The 16,595-nt window shown below is 42.3% G+C and overlaps 1 protein-coding gene across 5 annotated transcripts in view; it reads right to left on the bottom strand.

Annotated features, from left to right (window-relative positions):
- Positions 1 to 4,496: 4,496 nt before the first annotated feature.
- The window catches only part of numbl (NUMB like endocytic adaptor protein), a 41,547-nt gene continuing 29,448 nt past the window's right edge, over positions 4,497 to 16,595 (bottom strand). For 4 of the 5 annotated variants that reach the window (XM_053646994.1, XM_053646993.1, XM_053646991.1 and 1 more), the window contains exons 2-9: positions 16,423 to 16,573; positions 14,105 to 14,179; positions 13,018 to 13,092; positions 11,312 to 11,452; positions 10,587 to 10,791; positions 10,202 to 10,468; positions 8,888 to 9,061; positions 4,497 to 8,166 (exon numbers count right to left, since the gene is read on the bottom strand). In XM_053646994.1, coding sequence (XP_053502969.1) covers positions 7,370 to 8,166; positions 8,888 to 9,061; positions 10,202 to 10,468; positions 10,587 to 10,791; positions 11,312 to 11,452; positions 13,018 to 13,092; positions 14,105 to 14,179; positions 16,423 to 16,548 — 1,860 coding nt within the window. In that variant the 5' untranslated portion in view covers positions 16,549 to 16,573 and the 3' untranslated portion in view covers positions 4,497 to 7,369. The remainder of the gene's footprint in view (positions 8,167 to 8,887; positions 9,062 to 10,201; positions 10,469 to 10,586; positions 10,792 to 11,311; positions 11,453 to 13,017; positions 13,093 to 14,104; positions 14,180 to 16,422; positions 16,574 to 16,595) is intronic. The other variant, XM_053646992.1, reaches the window with a different exon arrangement.

Here is a 16,595-nt window from a genome sequence, read left to right as displayed (position 1 = left end):
ACACACACACACACACACACAATCAATTCCTAATGTAATGTGTAAGATGTAAGATGTAATTATTAATAATAAAAAAAAGGGGGATATATTCAGAAGTCTGTATTTTTAATGTGTTTTAAAGACATCTTGCAAAAGGGGGCCCTCGGTTAAGTGTTAATGCCATTCAGGGGGCCTTGCCCTGGAAAAGTTTGGGAACCCCTGGTCTAGGTTATTTATGAATGCATCAAGTGTGTGTTATATAAGAGAGATTCAGTCAAGTGCTTTTGAATACAATCTGACACAAAATAATAATAATAATAATAATAATAATAATATTAGGTTACATTAGTGACATGCAAAAAAAAAAAAAAGTACAGCACTGAATAGCAAAGCCTTCTTTGTATTGCTCTTACGTCACGCGATATCTTCAGTGGGGAAAACAATCATGGAGGTTGTGACTGCATTTCAGCATGGCTCTATTCCCAGGCACTGATGAAGGAAAAATACAGTGCAACCCAAACAGGAAATACATTCACATCAAGTCAGAATTTAATTCTTAATAGGGAGAGAAAAAAAAAGGAATGCAAGGTTTTGCTTTTCAGTGTGGTCTGTTTTCTGCATGTCACTAATTAAATTTTTTGTGTTGTTGTTGTGTTGTTTTTCCCCCACAAGCGTGATTGCTTATCGTTCTGACACGGAATCTTCAGGTACAGTATGTTCACACCTGACCATCACACCCATATGTGGGCTTTCCTCATGCTGTTGAACGCACTCGATTGTCTAGAATGTATTTGTAGCTATATAGAATGTATATTTAAGGGGCCTAGCCCAAACCTGCTCCAGCATGACATCCCCAACATACACATAAACTTTACTGGAATGTTCTCCATACAGATCACTTCCAGCATTGTGTCAGAACAGTGATGATAAACAATAACCACTAGATGTCCTCCAGCTCCAAAATATTATTCTGACAAGAAAACAGAACATTCTGACCACAAACAATATCCTGGAGCTTAAAAGTGTGATTAAAAGTGTATATCTTGAGACGGACCGTCTGAGCACTGTAATGCGATATCAGTAAACGTTCCAGCTTTTATTCAATAAAGCTGTCTATTTTTAAATAAACTGCCATTACTGCTTTAAGAAAACTCGATTCTGGGAACAGGAAGCAATTCTGATTGATAACCTGTAAAATATTCTTTTATAATTTGTATTTGATGGTTGTACATAAAATCTGCATAAACCTAATTGGTATAAAATAAACCATGATGGTACATGCTATTTATTGTAGGACAAATTTAAGCGATGAAATTCTTGCCCTATAACAGCATAGCTGTAGGTGCTTTATTCCTCTTATACATCAATACCAACCATTATAAGATGTTCTAACAACGATTACATGATTTTCTTTGTTAAACGAGAACACGACGTAAATCAAGCAAGCTTTCACCATGTAAGTTTGTTTAACCTTAACCCTTTTACTATAGAAACAATAACGTATTATAAAACAAGCGTGTTATTTACCTGTGATTTGCTGTGCCTCCAACACTACTGGTAGAGCCATGAACTTATAAATTGATATATATACAGCATCTCACAAAAGTGAATACACCCCTCACATTTTTGTAAATATTTGATTATATACTTTAATGTGACAACACTGAAGAAATGACACTTTGCTACAATGTAAAGTAGTGAGTGTACAGCTTGTGTAACAGTGTAAATTTGCTGTCCCCCCAAAATAACTCAACACACAGCCATTAATGTCTAAACCGCTGGCAACAAAAGTGAGTACACCCCTAAGTGAAAATGTCCAAATTGGGCCCAATTAGCCATTTTTCCTCCCCGGTGTCATGTGACTTGTTAGTGTTACAAGGTCTCAGGTGTGAATGGGGAGCAGGTGTGTTAAATTTGGTGTCATCGCTCTCACACTCCCTCATACTGGTTACTGGAAGTTCAACATGGCACCTCATGGCAAAGAACTCTCTGAGGATCTGAAAAAAAGAATTGTTGCTCTACATAAAGATGGCCTAGGCTATAAGAAGATTGCCAAGACCCTGACCCTGAGCTGCAGCACAGTGGCCAAGACCATACAGCGGTTTAACAGGACAGGTTCCACTCAGAACAGCCTCGCCATGGTCGACCAAAGAAGTTGAGTGCACGTGCTCAGCGTCATATCCAGAGGTTGTCTTTGGGAAATAGACGTATGAGTGCTGCCAGCATTGCTGCAGAGGTTGAAGGGGTGGGGGGTCAGCCTGTCAGTGCTCAGACCATACGCCGCACACTGCATCAAATTGGTCTGCATGGCTGTCGTCCCAGAAGGAAGCCTCTGCTAAAGGTGATGCACAAGAAAGTCCACAAAGAGTTTGCTGAAGACAAGCAGACTAAGGACATGGATTACTGGAACCATGTCCTGTGGTCTGATGAGACCAAGATAAACTTATTTGGTTCAGATGGTGTCAAGCGTGTGTGGGGGCAACCAGATGAGGAGTACAAAGACAAGTGTGTCTTGCCTACAGTCAAGCATGGTGGTGGGTGTGTCATGGTCTGGGGCTGCACGAGTGCTGCCGGCACTGGGGAGATACAGTTCATTGAGGGAACCATGAATGCCAACATGTACTTCGGAATGCCTTCGGAGACTGGGCTGCAGGGCAGTATTCCAGCATGATAATGACCCCAAACACACCTCCAAGACGACCACTGCCTTGCTAAAGAAGCTGAGGGTGAAGGTGATGGACTGGCCAAGCATGTCTCCAGACCTAAACCCTATTGAGCATCTGTGGGGCATCCTCAAACGAAAGGTGGAGGAGCAGAAGGTCTCTAACATCCACCAGCTCCGTGATGTCATCATGGAGGAGTGGAAGAGGACTCCAGTGGCAACCTGTGAAGCTCTGGTGAACTCCATGCCCAAGAGGGTTAAGGCAGTGCTGGAAAATAATGGTGGCCACACAAAATATTGACACTTTGGGCCCAATTTGGACATTTTCACTTAGGGGTGTACTCACTTTTGTTGCCAGCGGTTTAGACATTAACGGCTGTGTGTTGAGTTATTTTGAGGGGACAGCAAATTTACACTGTTACACAAGCTGCACACTCACTACTTTACATTGTAGCAAAGTGTCATTTCTTCAGTGTTGTCACATGAAAAGATATCATCAAATATTTACAAAAATGTGAGATACTATATATTATATACCCGAGTTGCTCTGATATTACAGCTAGAAATTTGCCACACCAAAGACTGAAAAAATGGAGCGCTTTCTGCTTGTGAACTGTTCTTGAAGAACCCATGAACTGCTCGGATCTCGTCAAGGAGGACATGGAGGCGTAGCATTGGGCTGACTGATTCGTTTCTACCCAACAGGTCATTCGTGTTTTAAAGATTTTCCATCACTAGTTATGGAATGAAATGGATATTAGGTAACAGGAAATGCTTGAAGCTTTCATAAGCTCTTGGTAACATGTATGAGACAAATATAAAAGGTCTTGTACTATGTATTAATAACTGACGATTGGGAGAACGAGCTGTCTCTTTCTCCACTAGTGATGAAGCTAACATGTGACTGGGCTTCACACCAACTGTCCAAATGCAACCACTTGGTTCCATACTAAATGTTTTCTCACTTATCTTTGAGCTTTTCAGCCATTATTTGACATAAATAACATTGAATTGAGTCACTACATGTTCCCCCTGCTATGCTAAGACATTGTCTACTCTGTTTTGCACTATACATGTCACTGTTCATCTTCTTTATCACTGTTCAACTTGATCAATTTCAAACATTTCTACAAAGAAATAGCTTCATCACAAAATTTCAGAATTTCTAGTCATGTACTCTGGAAGCCTCCAGCATTTCCTCAAACAAGAACTGATACCCTTTATGTGTAGGCATTCTTATACCAAGTACATTTTTGATCACTACAATTCATAGGTCCACAAATATCGCTGGGCAATAAACATGATAACCTTTGGTAGTCGATTGAGAATGTCTGAAATGTTGAGTAATAAATAAATGATTGAGCTTAGCAGGCAGTTCACAAACAGCAATGCTCACACATAACCAAAAATGTTCTTTTTTCCCCCTCATCATTTCATCATGCACTTCTGGAAAAAAAAAGGAGAGTTTTCTGTGGTGTGAGGGAATCTATCAATTTATTCACTGCCTTACCAATCACTTCAAGCAGCTGTTTACATACTGTATGTATATGGTTGAAAGCTGCGCTCCATTTTTGATGAAATGGCACCCCCTTCTGGCAACAAGGCGTAACACACTTACTGAATTCTCTCTCACTCATACTTCTCTCTCTCTCTCTCTCTCTCTCTCTCTCTCTCCCTCTCTCTCTTTTTTAAAGGGACAGAAAAGTAGAGATTTTTCTTTCTTTTTAAAAAAAAAAATGATAGAGGAAATGAAGTGTCTTTTTTTGCGAGAATTACACAAAAGACCGACATGCAGTCTCGCTGAAGATAATAAGGCTGACGGCGCGGGTCACAGGTGCCGTTTTTATACCATGTGATGCTAAATGGTATAAATAACGTCGATTTCCCTCTGAAAGGGAACACTCTTTTCTGCCCTACTAATGTGATTTTCTAAAAGAAGAAAAATTTTTCCCATGACCTCCCATGATCATTCTTTCAAAACATGGACGAATGTTAAATTCTGTCATACCACAGCACTACTGAATTCTCGAACCGGATTGGTGTTGATGAATTTTCTGTACGCTGGACGAGCTACAGTATATAATCTAAGGTTAAAAATAAACAGATTAAAAACACTTTATTTAACAAAGACAAATGTCTATAAGTTGACCATTTTCAAATATTTATGGAAGGAGTCTCCAGTGTCAGCACTTTGTAACAGTCAATAAGTTTGGGTTTGTTTTTTTTTTAACTTCATGGACATTAATATTCTAGAGTCTGTAATAAATGGTTGAAAGTATTTAAAGCATTAAATACTGCAAATCGTTCAGAGAAAATCCCATTGTTGATTGTTTTCTTATAACAACATGCCCCAGTGTGTTATATTCCTTACTTCTCATTACTCTTCAAAGTTAGGCATTACTCTGGTTTTCTTGGCTCGAGTCATTTTCCTTTATTTATTCCCATGGACCTCAGAATCCATCTAGAATTACACACAGGAGACAAACATAACGGCTCTTAATATTATATTATTTATTTGTCTTTGTACAATGTAATTACAATACAAATATGCAGGTTTAAATACAAAACTCTGTAAATAAAGATTAAAAATAAACTCCGCTGTTTTTCTTATCGCTAGATTACAGTTTACAATCAAAAGTATATGAGGTAATTTACTTTCCTTGTTTCCAAAAAGAGATCTAGGTTTTCGTGGGGACGCACGGACTAGAGCCTGGGTTCATCCCGGCATCTTTTATACACAAGATCGTGGATAAGCTCGTTTAGATCGGACATTTCCCCAGATTACAAACACATTCGCTTTGGGAAAATTGAAATAGAACCCATTGTGCAGCCTGAACAGGCTCTGTGTGTGTTAACCCTGTAGATTACTGGTTGGATGGAAATATAGTAAATTTGTGCAAACTGTTTGGTCTTAGTGAATCAATTTGTGAATATACTGTACCTTATTATTATTAATTATTCATTATTATTATTAACATCCGTGTTCTGTAAAGCACAGTGTGCAGTCTGGCTTTGAATATCTAGCTTTTATCCTACTCACTGAGAAACTCCAGACGCTGGAGTCTGATCAAATCTAATCACTCAGCATGTTCTTACTGAACACACCACGGACCTAACGCTGAGATCGGTGTTCGTTTAAACCACTTTAGAATAACAAAACTACCAGAAAGCATGGATCATTATTGCAGAGTGAGAACTGCATCGGTATAAAAATACACAACATGTCTGATGCACTGGAACGAAGGATTTCCCCGGACAAATAGATGGCTAGGGCGGTATCGGTATTGTTCAGAGCATGTACACCACCGCTGAATATACTTTAGCCTTTGATATATGATTATTACGTTTGTTTATTTATTCTCCAGGATGATTCCAGAGTTCAAAATGGAAAAAAAAAAAAAAAAAAGTGAAAAAGCCAGGAAACACATGTATGTTCTTATTATGATAACGGAATTAAAAGAACGTATTAGGAGGAACGAGCGGGCATCATATCAAATGACGACGTTCATGATTCCAGGACAGCTCAATCCATCACAACGTTCAACCCCTCCAGCACGACTCATCCCTAACGTTCTCAGAAATCGTTCCCATTTCGGAGAATTTTCACGTCAGGGCTTTTTGCGTTTTCTTCATAATTTTACAATTCAGTACACTTTGCATTTTACCTCCCAATTATAGGAAAAACAACATTCCATTCACCTTTAGTGTTAAGCCTGTTAGCACTAACCGGCATGATCTTTTTCACATACTTTCACATGTACGTACCTCCTCATCGACAACGCCAGGCTTTCATGTAGCTCCAGGTCGTCAAGGCTGTACTATTCGAACATACTGCGAGTCCTGACTGTGTAATCAGGGTCAAGTCTAAACAGGCACCTTTGTACGTTGTTCTGTCTCACGATCGCTTACATACAGCTTTTAGACTCTTCTCCTTACTACGTTGCCGGGGCCCTGATGTCAATTTGAAATGAGCTCTTGTGCTAAGCGATTTATCGGCATAATCAGCCTCTCAGATTGATGTCCATGTGTTGCTGGCAAGATGCCGATATGATGCTTCAGCTGTGACTCACAGGGCATGAATAATAATTAGCATTCACAAACAGGGTGATAAATAATAGGTGAGAAAAAAAAAACATGCTATTTACACTCTCATTTACTAGCAACTTCCATCCGTGAGTCTCCCGATCATGCAGCCTCTGTTCTCGGCTAGTGAGACCCAGCTTCTCAGTCCTCCAAAATTATATGCGAATATCTTTTTCCACAGAGGGTTAATGTAAAATAAATACAGGGAAACGACAAATAAGTACAAATTAGAGTTAAAATCTTTTTCCACGATCAGAGGAATTAATAAATACGTTTTGGCCGTATCGTAATCGGTCGTTTGCTCCCTTTGCAGGTTTTGTCGAAGGTCATGTGATTGGCTTGATGGGGCCATTTGCAGGAACAACCTGAACCCCAGAAGTCTTTCCATTCTTTAAAAGTAAGTGACTACGCATGTTGGGTTCTAGGATATTGTCATGTTCCCAGACCAAGAGTGTTATGCCAGCATTTGGAAGGAGACAAAACGCAAACTGGATAGTTGCCTACAGAGCAGGAGTGATCTTGAGGAGCGGGTGCAAATGTTAGAGGAACAAAAGTGGAGAACAAAAAGAAGCCAAAAGCAACAGGATGTGGGATTTCATTTGTCATTTCAGGGTCTATATATGTCAGGTGCTCATATAGGTGCAATTATAGCTCAATTTCAAAAGTCTTTTGTAAATCGTTGGAGAAAGGGTTGGGGGCCTTGGGTTGTGATTTGGACTCCAGAGCTGCCCACTTGGCCTCAAAGCGCTCTGCTTCCTGGACATCGGCTGGAAGTTTGGACTGCTGCAGACTCTCCATTGGCCAGTTGTTGGTACTACCACCCCCACTCGTCGTGGTGCCGTTCTGTGTAACGCTGCTGGAAGCTGCAGAGGTGGTGGAGGTGAGTGAGTTTTGTGCAAGCCCGTGGGAGGCAGGTTGGTTGCTGAATGTAGCGCTAGCAAAGCCACCGGCCAGGCTGGGAAAACCCGAAGGACCGCCACAGAGTGTGCCGGTCTTGGGCCCCATAGCGCCTCCGCTTGAGGAACCAGTGGCGCTGCAGAAGACATTTGCGACCATCTGTGAGGGTGTGATACCTACCACGGGCATGCTGGCATTGGGGTACGTCATGCTGTTAGCAACGGCAGGCATGTAGGGCTGCATAGGGACATAGCCCGGCTGCAGCGGCGGCTGGCCGTACAGGCCGACAGGAGCTGGAGTGGTGTCAAAAGCCATAGGGAAGGGCTGCATGGATGAGGGCAGAGAGCCTGGAGCTATGGGTACACTGGGTACTGGTGGGGGCTGCTGGGTAGGTGGTGGTGGCAGGGTGGGCGGAGTCTGCTGCTGAGCTTTCACTGCCTTGGAGACTTCCTCCAGCCAACGTTCAGCTTCCGATGGTGTGCGTCTGTGGCCGGTTGAAGGTGGAGACTGAACAGGGGACTCCGCCTGGACCCACGAGCTGGTAACTGCAAAATGCAAAATTCAGAACTGACCATCAAGACAACTCACGATAAGTATTTATACTCAGATTATTTTATTTAATGGAGCAAGAAGCATGTTTAGTTTATGTCACTGAACTGTCCTGTGTCCATGTAATAACAGTTTCAGTCATAAGCTTTGGCTTGTAACCAATCAGCCATTCCTGGCTCTGCAGGTCTTGAGTAAGTGCTTTGCTTCTTCTACACTAAGTCTTAATCACGTGCCTTCTTTTGCAAGCAATTATCATGGAACTCCAGATCCATTCTTATTCCCTGCTCCTGTGCAGATCAGGCTCGTATGTCAGCCATTGGCTCAATCTTGGGCTCATTCCCAGCACTGGTCCCTCCCCTAGACCCAGGTACAGTACAGTCCTTGCACCAGCCCCAGTAATTGCTCCAGGCATTGTTCCAGCTCCTGATCCTGTCATAGCCAATTCCAGTTTCTGCCTGTCCTCGATGCTGGCTCGGTCTCAGATCATGATTCTTTTCTGATACCAGATCCAATTAGAGTCTTAGCCCTTGATTATGTATTACATCTCACATCCATTACGAGCCACGGTTAAATCTGTTTTATAATATTACTAGTGTCTTTATTTCCCAGTTTCTTGTATTTCATGTTTTTGCAATTTTCTGCTTTGGAACATTTGCCTCACTTGAGCTTGGCTGTATGTGTTTAACCAACATACTGTACTACTTAGATTACCTTTACCTTGAGGCACAGGTGGAGGAGGGATGGCAGGAGGAACGCTGCACGCCGGCATGCCGTTGCTGGTGGTTTGACCGCCGAGGTCCTCCGAGGGTTTGGTGAATGAGCTGTTGATTTGGCTGCACAGCGCATTGATGCTGTCTGCTTCAGCAGCCACCGACAGGTCCATCTCAGGAACTGGGGGAGAGGATCAATGGACTGGGTCAGTTTACACAAAGCAAACGTCATGCACAGGGACCACACAGAGCGCTTACATGCCAGAGCGTAATAAAATAATTGTGTCCAGTAGAGCTTGTGGAATTGGTCTGGGACGCATGGATGGGTGTTTAAATTGAACCTTTTTTTTTTTTTTTTTTAAGTGTCGATATGAAACGTCTTGCTTCTTCATCACACTACTGAACATGTAGTGAGAGTATGCACAATTATTGAAGCTTTCATGACACAAAATGTGTAGTACATTCTAGATGTCATGTAAAACGTTGCTCCTTCCTTCATTAGCACACAGCAAAGTTTCAGTCAGGACCATAACGGACATGGAAGCCACCATTTTAGCAAACACTGAGTCCTTATGCTACTGAAACAACAAACTTAGGAAATCCTTGACCTGTCTTGATGCTACAAATAGCACACCATCCATGATTCTCTCATCAGTGTCAAATCTGTCCTAAGGGATTAAAGCAGAGAACAGAAAGGGCTGTCTATTTCTCTCTCTCTCTCTCACTCTCTTACACACACACAGATCCTCTAGAGATAGAGTTTCTGTGAAAATACATTTAACTGCAGGGAAACACAGCAAGAGAGCCAGCAGCGTCACAACAGCAAAGCCACAGCAGATTTCTTTCTATAAATACATAAAGGGCCTGGGACTGTAAAAAAATAAATAATAAATTGTAGAAATATGAAATACCAGACCACTACAATGTAGGATTTATATGAAATGCTTGTTTCACTATCTATGTGCAGTTCATATTGCAAGACTGTAGTTTCACAAATATATTTTATAGTAAACTACACACAGAAATATGTACAGTTTGATACTGGCCTACAGTCTAGCTCTTTGCTTAACCGCATATACAACGCATATTCAAATTTTAAAATAAAATCTACATTATATCAGGTTAAAGATTCTGGATCAGGATCGTAGCAACTTTACCGTCTACTTCTGTGTTGTTGAATACAATTACAGTACTAGTAGAACTGGAATAGAATTACTCTAGTACTAGTTTAATGCTTGTAATATCTGAACACTAGTACTTGAGTATGTATGAGGGTTTGGTGACGGATTCGATTGCATGTTGTGTATATAGCATCACTGACCTGGGTTCTTGCTCTGGAAGTCAGTTTTGCGCTGCAGAGTGGATGGCAGCTCGTTCAGGCGCAAAGACAGCTGGCGTTTAAAAGGCGAGTTTTTCTGGCTGAGCGTAGGGAAACCACGAAACGAGCCCTGGCGCACAAGCTGCTCGAGGGGCGCGTGACGGCGTGGGATGACGTGTGGCCCGCCTGCCTCGGCTCGTTCTACCTGTGTGGCAGCGCCTTCTGGAGGAGAGGCGTTACCTGGTGGCACTGCAGGGATGGCGCACACTTCTGCACAGAGGACGTTCAGACGTTTTCGATTTATTAATTAATAAACTGCAATGTGTATTAAAACATGATGCGAAATCTAATCAATCTGGAGTCTGCAGTAGGTATTGGATTAAGTGACCTTTCTTTTTGTCCTGCAGCTGCTTCATGATGTCCTCTCTCTCTCCCTGCTGGCCGGCCGAGGACACGCGGAACGAGCCTTCGCGGACAAACGACGTGCGGGTGGCGTCGAATGAAGCTGTGACTCCGCACTCCTTCTCCCGCCGCTGCTTTCGCTCCAGACACGCAGCAAATGCACACCCTACTGCGTGACTCAGACGCTCACCCTGCCATGGACAAAACTCTTTTAGCGATATCATAAAACAATCGTGGTGCTTCTACATATACGCTTTATTTTTGTCCTGTTAGACAAAGAACGGGAAACAGCACAGCCTGTGTTCATTGAGATGTACTGCAGCCTTTTAATCCTAGTTGGCATCATGGAGCTAATAAAGTCCTTCATCAGCATCCGAATATGTATATAGTAATACTTAGTAAGCGAAGAACACGTTTATTTCTGTTCCAAGCGTCTTAGAAAGATTTTAAAATGACCTTAGACAAAATATTAGAGACAAGTATTTTAGATTAGCACTAATTCTAAGCAGGGTTTAAGATCTTCAAGAGAATGACTGAACACTCGGGACACTCCAACCGCACTCTAACGCTATAACTCATTTCCTCAAGTGCCTCAAGTACAGCAACATGCTGCATGCAGCTGTTCCAGCTGAGAGAACTGCGGTACAGTCCTTATCTCATTCCCGCCTCACTGGAATTAAACGATGAGTGTAAAGTGCAAGGCGCTCTCACCGAGTCCTTCAGAGCCATGAAGCAGTGGCACATCCAGCGGCGAGTGGTTCCGTCCCGGCAGATGTACGAGAAGGCTTTGTCGTAGTTGCGGTCCGGTGCACAGAAGGACACCTTCTCAATGGTCTGATCGACGATGAGGTCCTACACACGAAACAACATGCGATGGAAACTCGTTTCAATTACAGCATTTCTCACATAGTCTCTAGTGTGTGTTTTATCACTTCGCAACCATCTGCTCTCACTGCAATTATGGATTTTCGTATGTGACTACATTTTTAAATATGGAATCCCAAATATGGAGTTTAGTTAAGGTTTTTAAAGAGTAGCTTTAATTAAAAAGCATGAGGGTGTGGAGCAATAAAGGTAGCACGCAGGAAAAACCGTCGTTCCGGAGAGAGCACTGAGCACCGAGACACACACGCTTCCCGTCCCCTTTCTCGCTAAGGGTCTATACACAAGGGTCTGCTCACAAGTCAAAGTGATTTTGAGACTCTGGAGGCGGGGATAAGATGTATGGTATGTTCGCTGCTCTGATTAGTCACTCTCAACCAACTCTATTACTTCTGGAAACACAGATCTCATTCACAGTAAAATTCCCAGATCACATTAACTCTATTAAAGATACTGTTTAAAGGCGATGCACAATGACCGCATAGTAAATAAGCTGGAGATGGCAGAAGTGGTAGATTCTCACAGTGTGTGTGTGTCAGGTGAGGAGCCCATTCATCTCAAGCTTCTTTAACGGCTGGAGTGGCCCAGCGCTCTGAGCCGAGAGGCAGTTCGATGGCCAATTGTGTTCCGGGGAGAAAAAGCAGGAAGACCGGAGCGGTCAGGAAAGAGGAGGGGCTGCTGACTCACTTCACACTTCTGGGAAAAAAGAAGGCCACGGGGCTTGTTAAATGTCAGGGCGGGACCCCAGACATGCCCGCCCGAGTTCAGAGTGTATGCAGCAGGATGCTGTGGAGCCATATGGACAGTGGTAAAAGGGGATTAGGTCTCTGCGCTGACTCATAGCAAAGCAGAGGGATTAGCAGAAGGGCAGGGAGAAAGGGAGCGAGAAGGAGGGAGGCGATGGATGGCTGGTTTGTTGGGGGAGGGTTTAGAGGGAACACAAAAGAGGGTTCTTTGTGCTTTCTACTCCCTTTTCACAGCCTGGAAGAGAACAGGATGACTGTACTCATGATGTAGCGAGGCCCCCGTTTACCTTTTCACTACTGTTTGTATGGGTGTGTTTTTATATCTTGGTAAGGACCCCATATTCTTGTCTTTGTGGGGACATCTGGTTCCCACCAGGATATAAAAACACACCCATTCACACATACAAACCGCTTTGTTAAAAAGCAAAAACAGCAGCTTTTATTCATTTATGCCATGCTCAAAAATCCCTTCTATTCCATCAGTGAAAACAACCAAGCAAGCAACCCTCAAACCCATGTGTGGCTTCACGGACGGCTGGCTTCAGTAGCTGGACATAAAGTAAAGTTAGTTGTGGGATTTGGCTTTTGGGGAGCAGCCAACTTCCCCTGCTGTGCTTTTTTTCTGCAGTTTCCCCTCTTGTTCAATGGCAAGTCTGTAAGCTAAGGCCAAGACATAACACTGTCAGCAAGAAACATTCAAGAGAGGCATTTTCAGAAGGTCCCTGTTTGCCTGGTGATTTCCTGTTTTCGCATAAAATTCAATAGGTACAAGGATAATGCCGTGCTTACCTTGGTTTTGTCGTCCACCACTCTCAGACCGTCAGCCGAGACCCACAGCATGGCTTTTACCGTTTTTTTCCCGCTCTGAGAGGAACATCGACAGAACAGCATTAGACTTTCAAATTCGTGTAGCTTTACATCGGTTCTTTGAGCTCACCGCGGCAGTTATGTCTGGTTGTACAACTGTGTTTGTGCGTCCTCCATGAACAAAACAAAAATGCATGTTTTTGCTGTAATGACGTGATGATGAAGAGAAAAATGAAGACCTAGTGAGGCCTGTATGGGGAAGTAGCAGTAGCTCTGTAGAAGGAGAAAGAGAAATTGTATGCAAATCAGGAGAAGCAGAGTGCAAATGAGGATCACGGAGGGGGACACGGTTAGGAAAGAAGGACCTGGTGGAATTCCAGCCACCTTTTAAATCTGTGAGAAAGGAAATTAGAACGTATAACCAAGCAAGCAAAGCCTAAAAGAATCAGAGAACAGAGAAGGAACAGGGAGAGAAGGCAAGGGAACAGCTAGCACCAGCTGGAGAACTCTATTGGGATAATGAAGAAGAAAGAACCCACACAGTCGACTTTGGCAGATAAACACAGGTTGTAGACCTCAGAACAATACTGATGCACACATCATACATAACGTAAACGTTCACCGAGTTATTAGATCATTAGACGTACTCATCTATGTCCTAATAAACCAGAGACTCGAATCCGTTTTCAACATACAATATGTTCAGATAGAAATAATACATGATCAAAGGATTCACCTTCACAATCACCTCAACAAAATAAAGCACACAATCTATCTAAGCACACTTTTACACAACTATAGTTGCCCAGAAACCTGGTCATTGATCAGATTTTCTGCTGTTTTTGGTAAGTATTTGGACTTTTAAAACCTGCACCTTAGCTGTAGCTCTAAATATGTAAAGACTAGCAAAAAAAAAAAAAAAAAAGAGGACAATCTTGAGAAATATACATTTCACCTTATTTAATTTATTTGGAGTCGAATGTTAGCAGTTTCAAATCATAACCAGTTGTTATCTTGAATCTAGAGTGATGCTGATCATATTGAAAAGGTAGAGAGAGGAAATACTCACCGCTTTCAGTTTCTTCACAGCCTCCTCACATACGTGCATCCCTCTGGACTCCTCCACCTCCACCAAACCCAGATACTGCAGAGGAGAGAACGAGCATGAGAACTAGAGCAAGATCAGGTATTCTGTTTTTCCATCACCTGTCATATAAATTCTTGACAACAAATCTACAGTGTCATGAGGTGGGGCAGATGGATGCGACGGGTACAGGTTTTCTACCTTTATTAAAAGTCAATAAGGTGCCATTTTTGACCATTTTCATTCGAAAATCGTTGGTCTGAATCCCGAATAAATTAGCTAGCTGTATAACTTGTCTAATGTTAGCTAAGCCAAACGTTCACTGATGGATTTTAATTTGTATTAATCATAAAATGTGGCGCTACTATGCAAAACGCATGACGCTCGGCAGGTCTGCCTCGGCACATTTGGTGAAAACCCAACACTGTGAAGCATGGTGGCGGTAGCATCATGTTGTAGAGATGCTTTTCACCAGCCAGGACTGGGAAAATAGTCACGATTGAAGGCAAGACGGATGGAGCTAAATACAGGGTAATCCAAGAAGATAACCCGTTTCAGTCTACAAGAGATTTGAAGACTGGACCTTCCAGAAAGACAATAGAGTAAATGCGTCAGTGTATTAATGTATTAACCTGAATGTGTTAGAATGGCTCAATCAAAGCCCAGACTGCAATCTGATTGAGAACCTGCTGCGAGACTTGAAAATTGCTTAATAATTCACCAATGGTTTTTATACAGTCTGACAGACTTGCAGCAATTTTGCCAAGAATAAGCAAAAATGATCAGGATCCAGATGTGCAAAGCTGACAGAGACATAAGACTTGCAGCTGTAACTGTAGTCAAAAGTGGTTCCACTAAGTGTGGTTGAAGGGGGTTGAATATTTACGCAGCCAATATTATTTTTACACCTTCAAATGTTAGACATATTGTGTGGGGGGAAAAAATAGAGGGAAAATTCCATTTCGATTACAGGCTTCTGAATTAACTTTAAATAAATTCTTCAGAAATAAATAAACAAATTCCTCAGCATGGATGGCCAACAACCAATTTACAGACATTTCCTCTCTTATTCTGTTTCTTAGACTTTGGGTTTGTCCTCCTGTTGTTACATTACATAGATAATAATAATAATGATAATAATAATAATAATAATAATAATAATAATAATAATAATAATAATACCTTAGATTTATATAGCACTTTTCTAGGCACTCAAAGCGCTAGATCTAATAAATCTTTAAATGCGTCACAGCACCCATCTTTCCCAGTAATATCTCAGCTCTTATTCATAGGAACTTGACTAGATCTCTTCCTGGTTGGTTGCCACATCAACGTTCTCAGAATTTCAACTCTGGCTTGTGTTCACACTTGGGTGTTCCCAGGTAATTATCGGCCATTGACGAACGACGGAGTCGTGCAGGACAGGAAGGTGGAAAACAAAAAGGAGGAAGTTAGCAGGGTTTCTGTGGTCTAGACTTGAATTCATTTTTATAACTACATTTTGTGAGATTTTAGTCTTCTGCAATAACAATGACCAAACAATCTACCCTGCAGCCCTAACCAAGAACCATAAATTCCACACTCTAATACATAAATAGCAGATTTATTATTAAAACAGAACATCCCGTATAATCTGAGACAGAAACAGAGCGTCTCGTGTGTGTGGTGGCGCAATTCATTTCGGAACGGTCTGTTTTATATTACGTGATGATGTGAGCACTGAGGAGAGGCTCCATTAGAGAATTACATCGCCGTCTCCCTGAGACTCCGGAAGCCTCGGGCTACCAATGAAAACGAGGCTGAATTTAATTATGTTTATCTCTCTGCAACGAGACCTTCATTAATGGCACAGAAGCTTGCCAGCTTCAGCTTTTATTTTATTATTTATTTCTTTTTTTTTCCTCTTTCAAATATACCATGTTCAATCGTCAGCCCGTGCCCAAAATATTGGCACCCGTCTTGTATATAAACCGGTTGCTATTATTATTATTACGACAGTGGGTGTTTGCGCAAAGCTGGACGTGTCGAGGTTTTGGCCCTCGTCCAAACCCTGCAAGCATGTTATTGACTTTTAAAGCTTTTGACGCACAGACTATACCCGACCTATTTCAATGCGAGCCCATTTAGCCTCATGGACATGCCCATTAAATTATCACTCTCCTGTGTTATCTTTATTCCTCTCAGACGATCCTACACTACACTTTCTCTCCTCTAATGAACCAGTTCAGGAAGTGCAGGCTAAGTAACCATAACAATATTGTGTTTTATCACTGATCACCGTGTCTGTAGGTTCGGTTTCTTACCCGGACGGCGAAGCTGCATTTGCCCTTGCGCACGGCTTCTTCGTCGGCCTGCCACTGGTGTGGTCGGCTGGCCTCGGGCATGTAGGTTGGCTTCTTTCTGCGCAAACTCTGACGCAGCTTATTCATCTCCAAACTCTCAGGATCCCTGTTGCTGTGGAGAGAGAGAGAGAGAA

The sequence above is a fragment of the Ictalurus furcatus genome, chromosome 17 (assembly GCF_023375685.1).
Source record: "Ictalurus furcatus strain D&B chromosome 17, Billie_1.0, whole genome shotgun sequence".
Lineage (NCBI taxonomy): Eukaryota > Metazoa > Chordata > Actinopteri > Siluriformes > Ictaluridae > Ictalurus > Ictalurus furcatus.
This window is presented reverse-complemented; position numbering and strand designations above follow the sequence as displayed.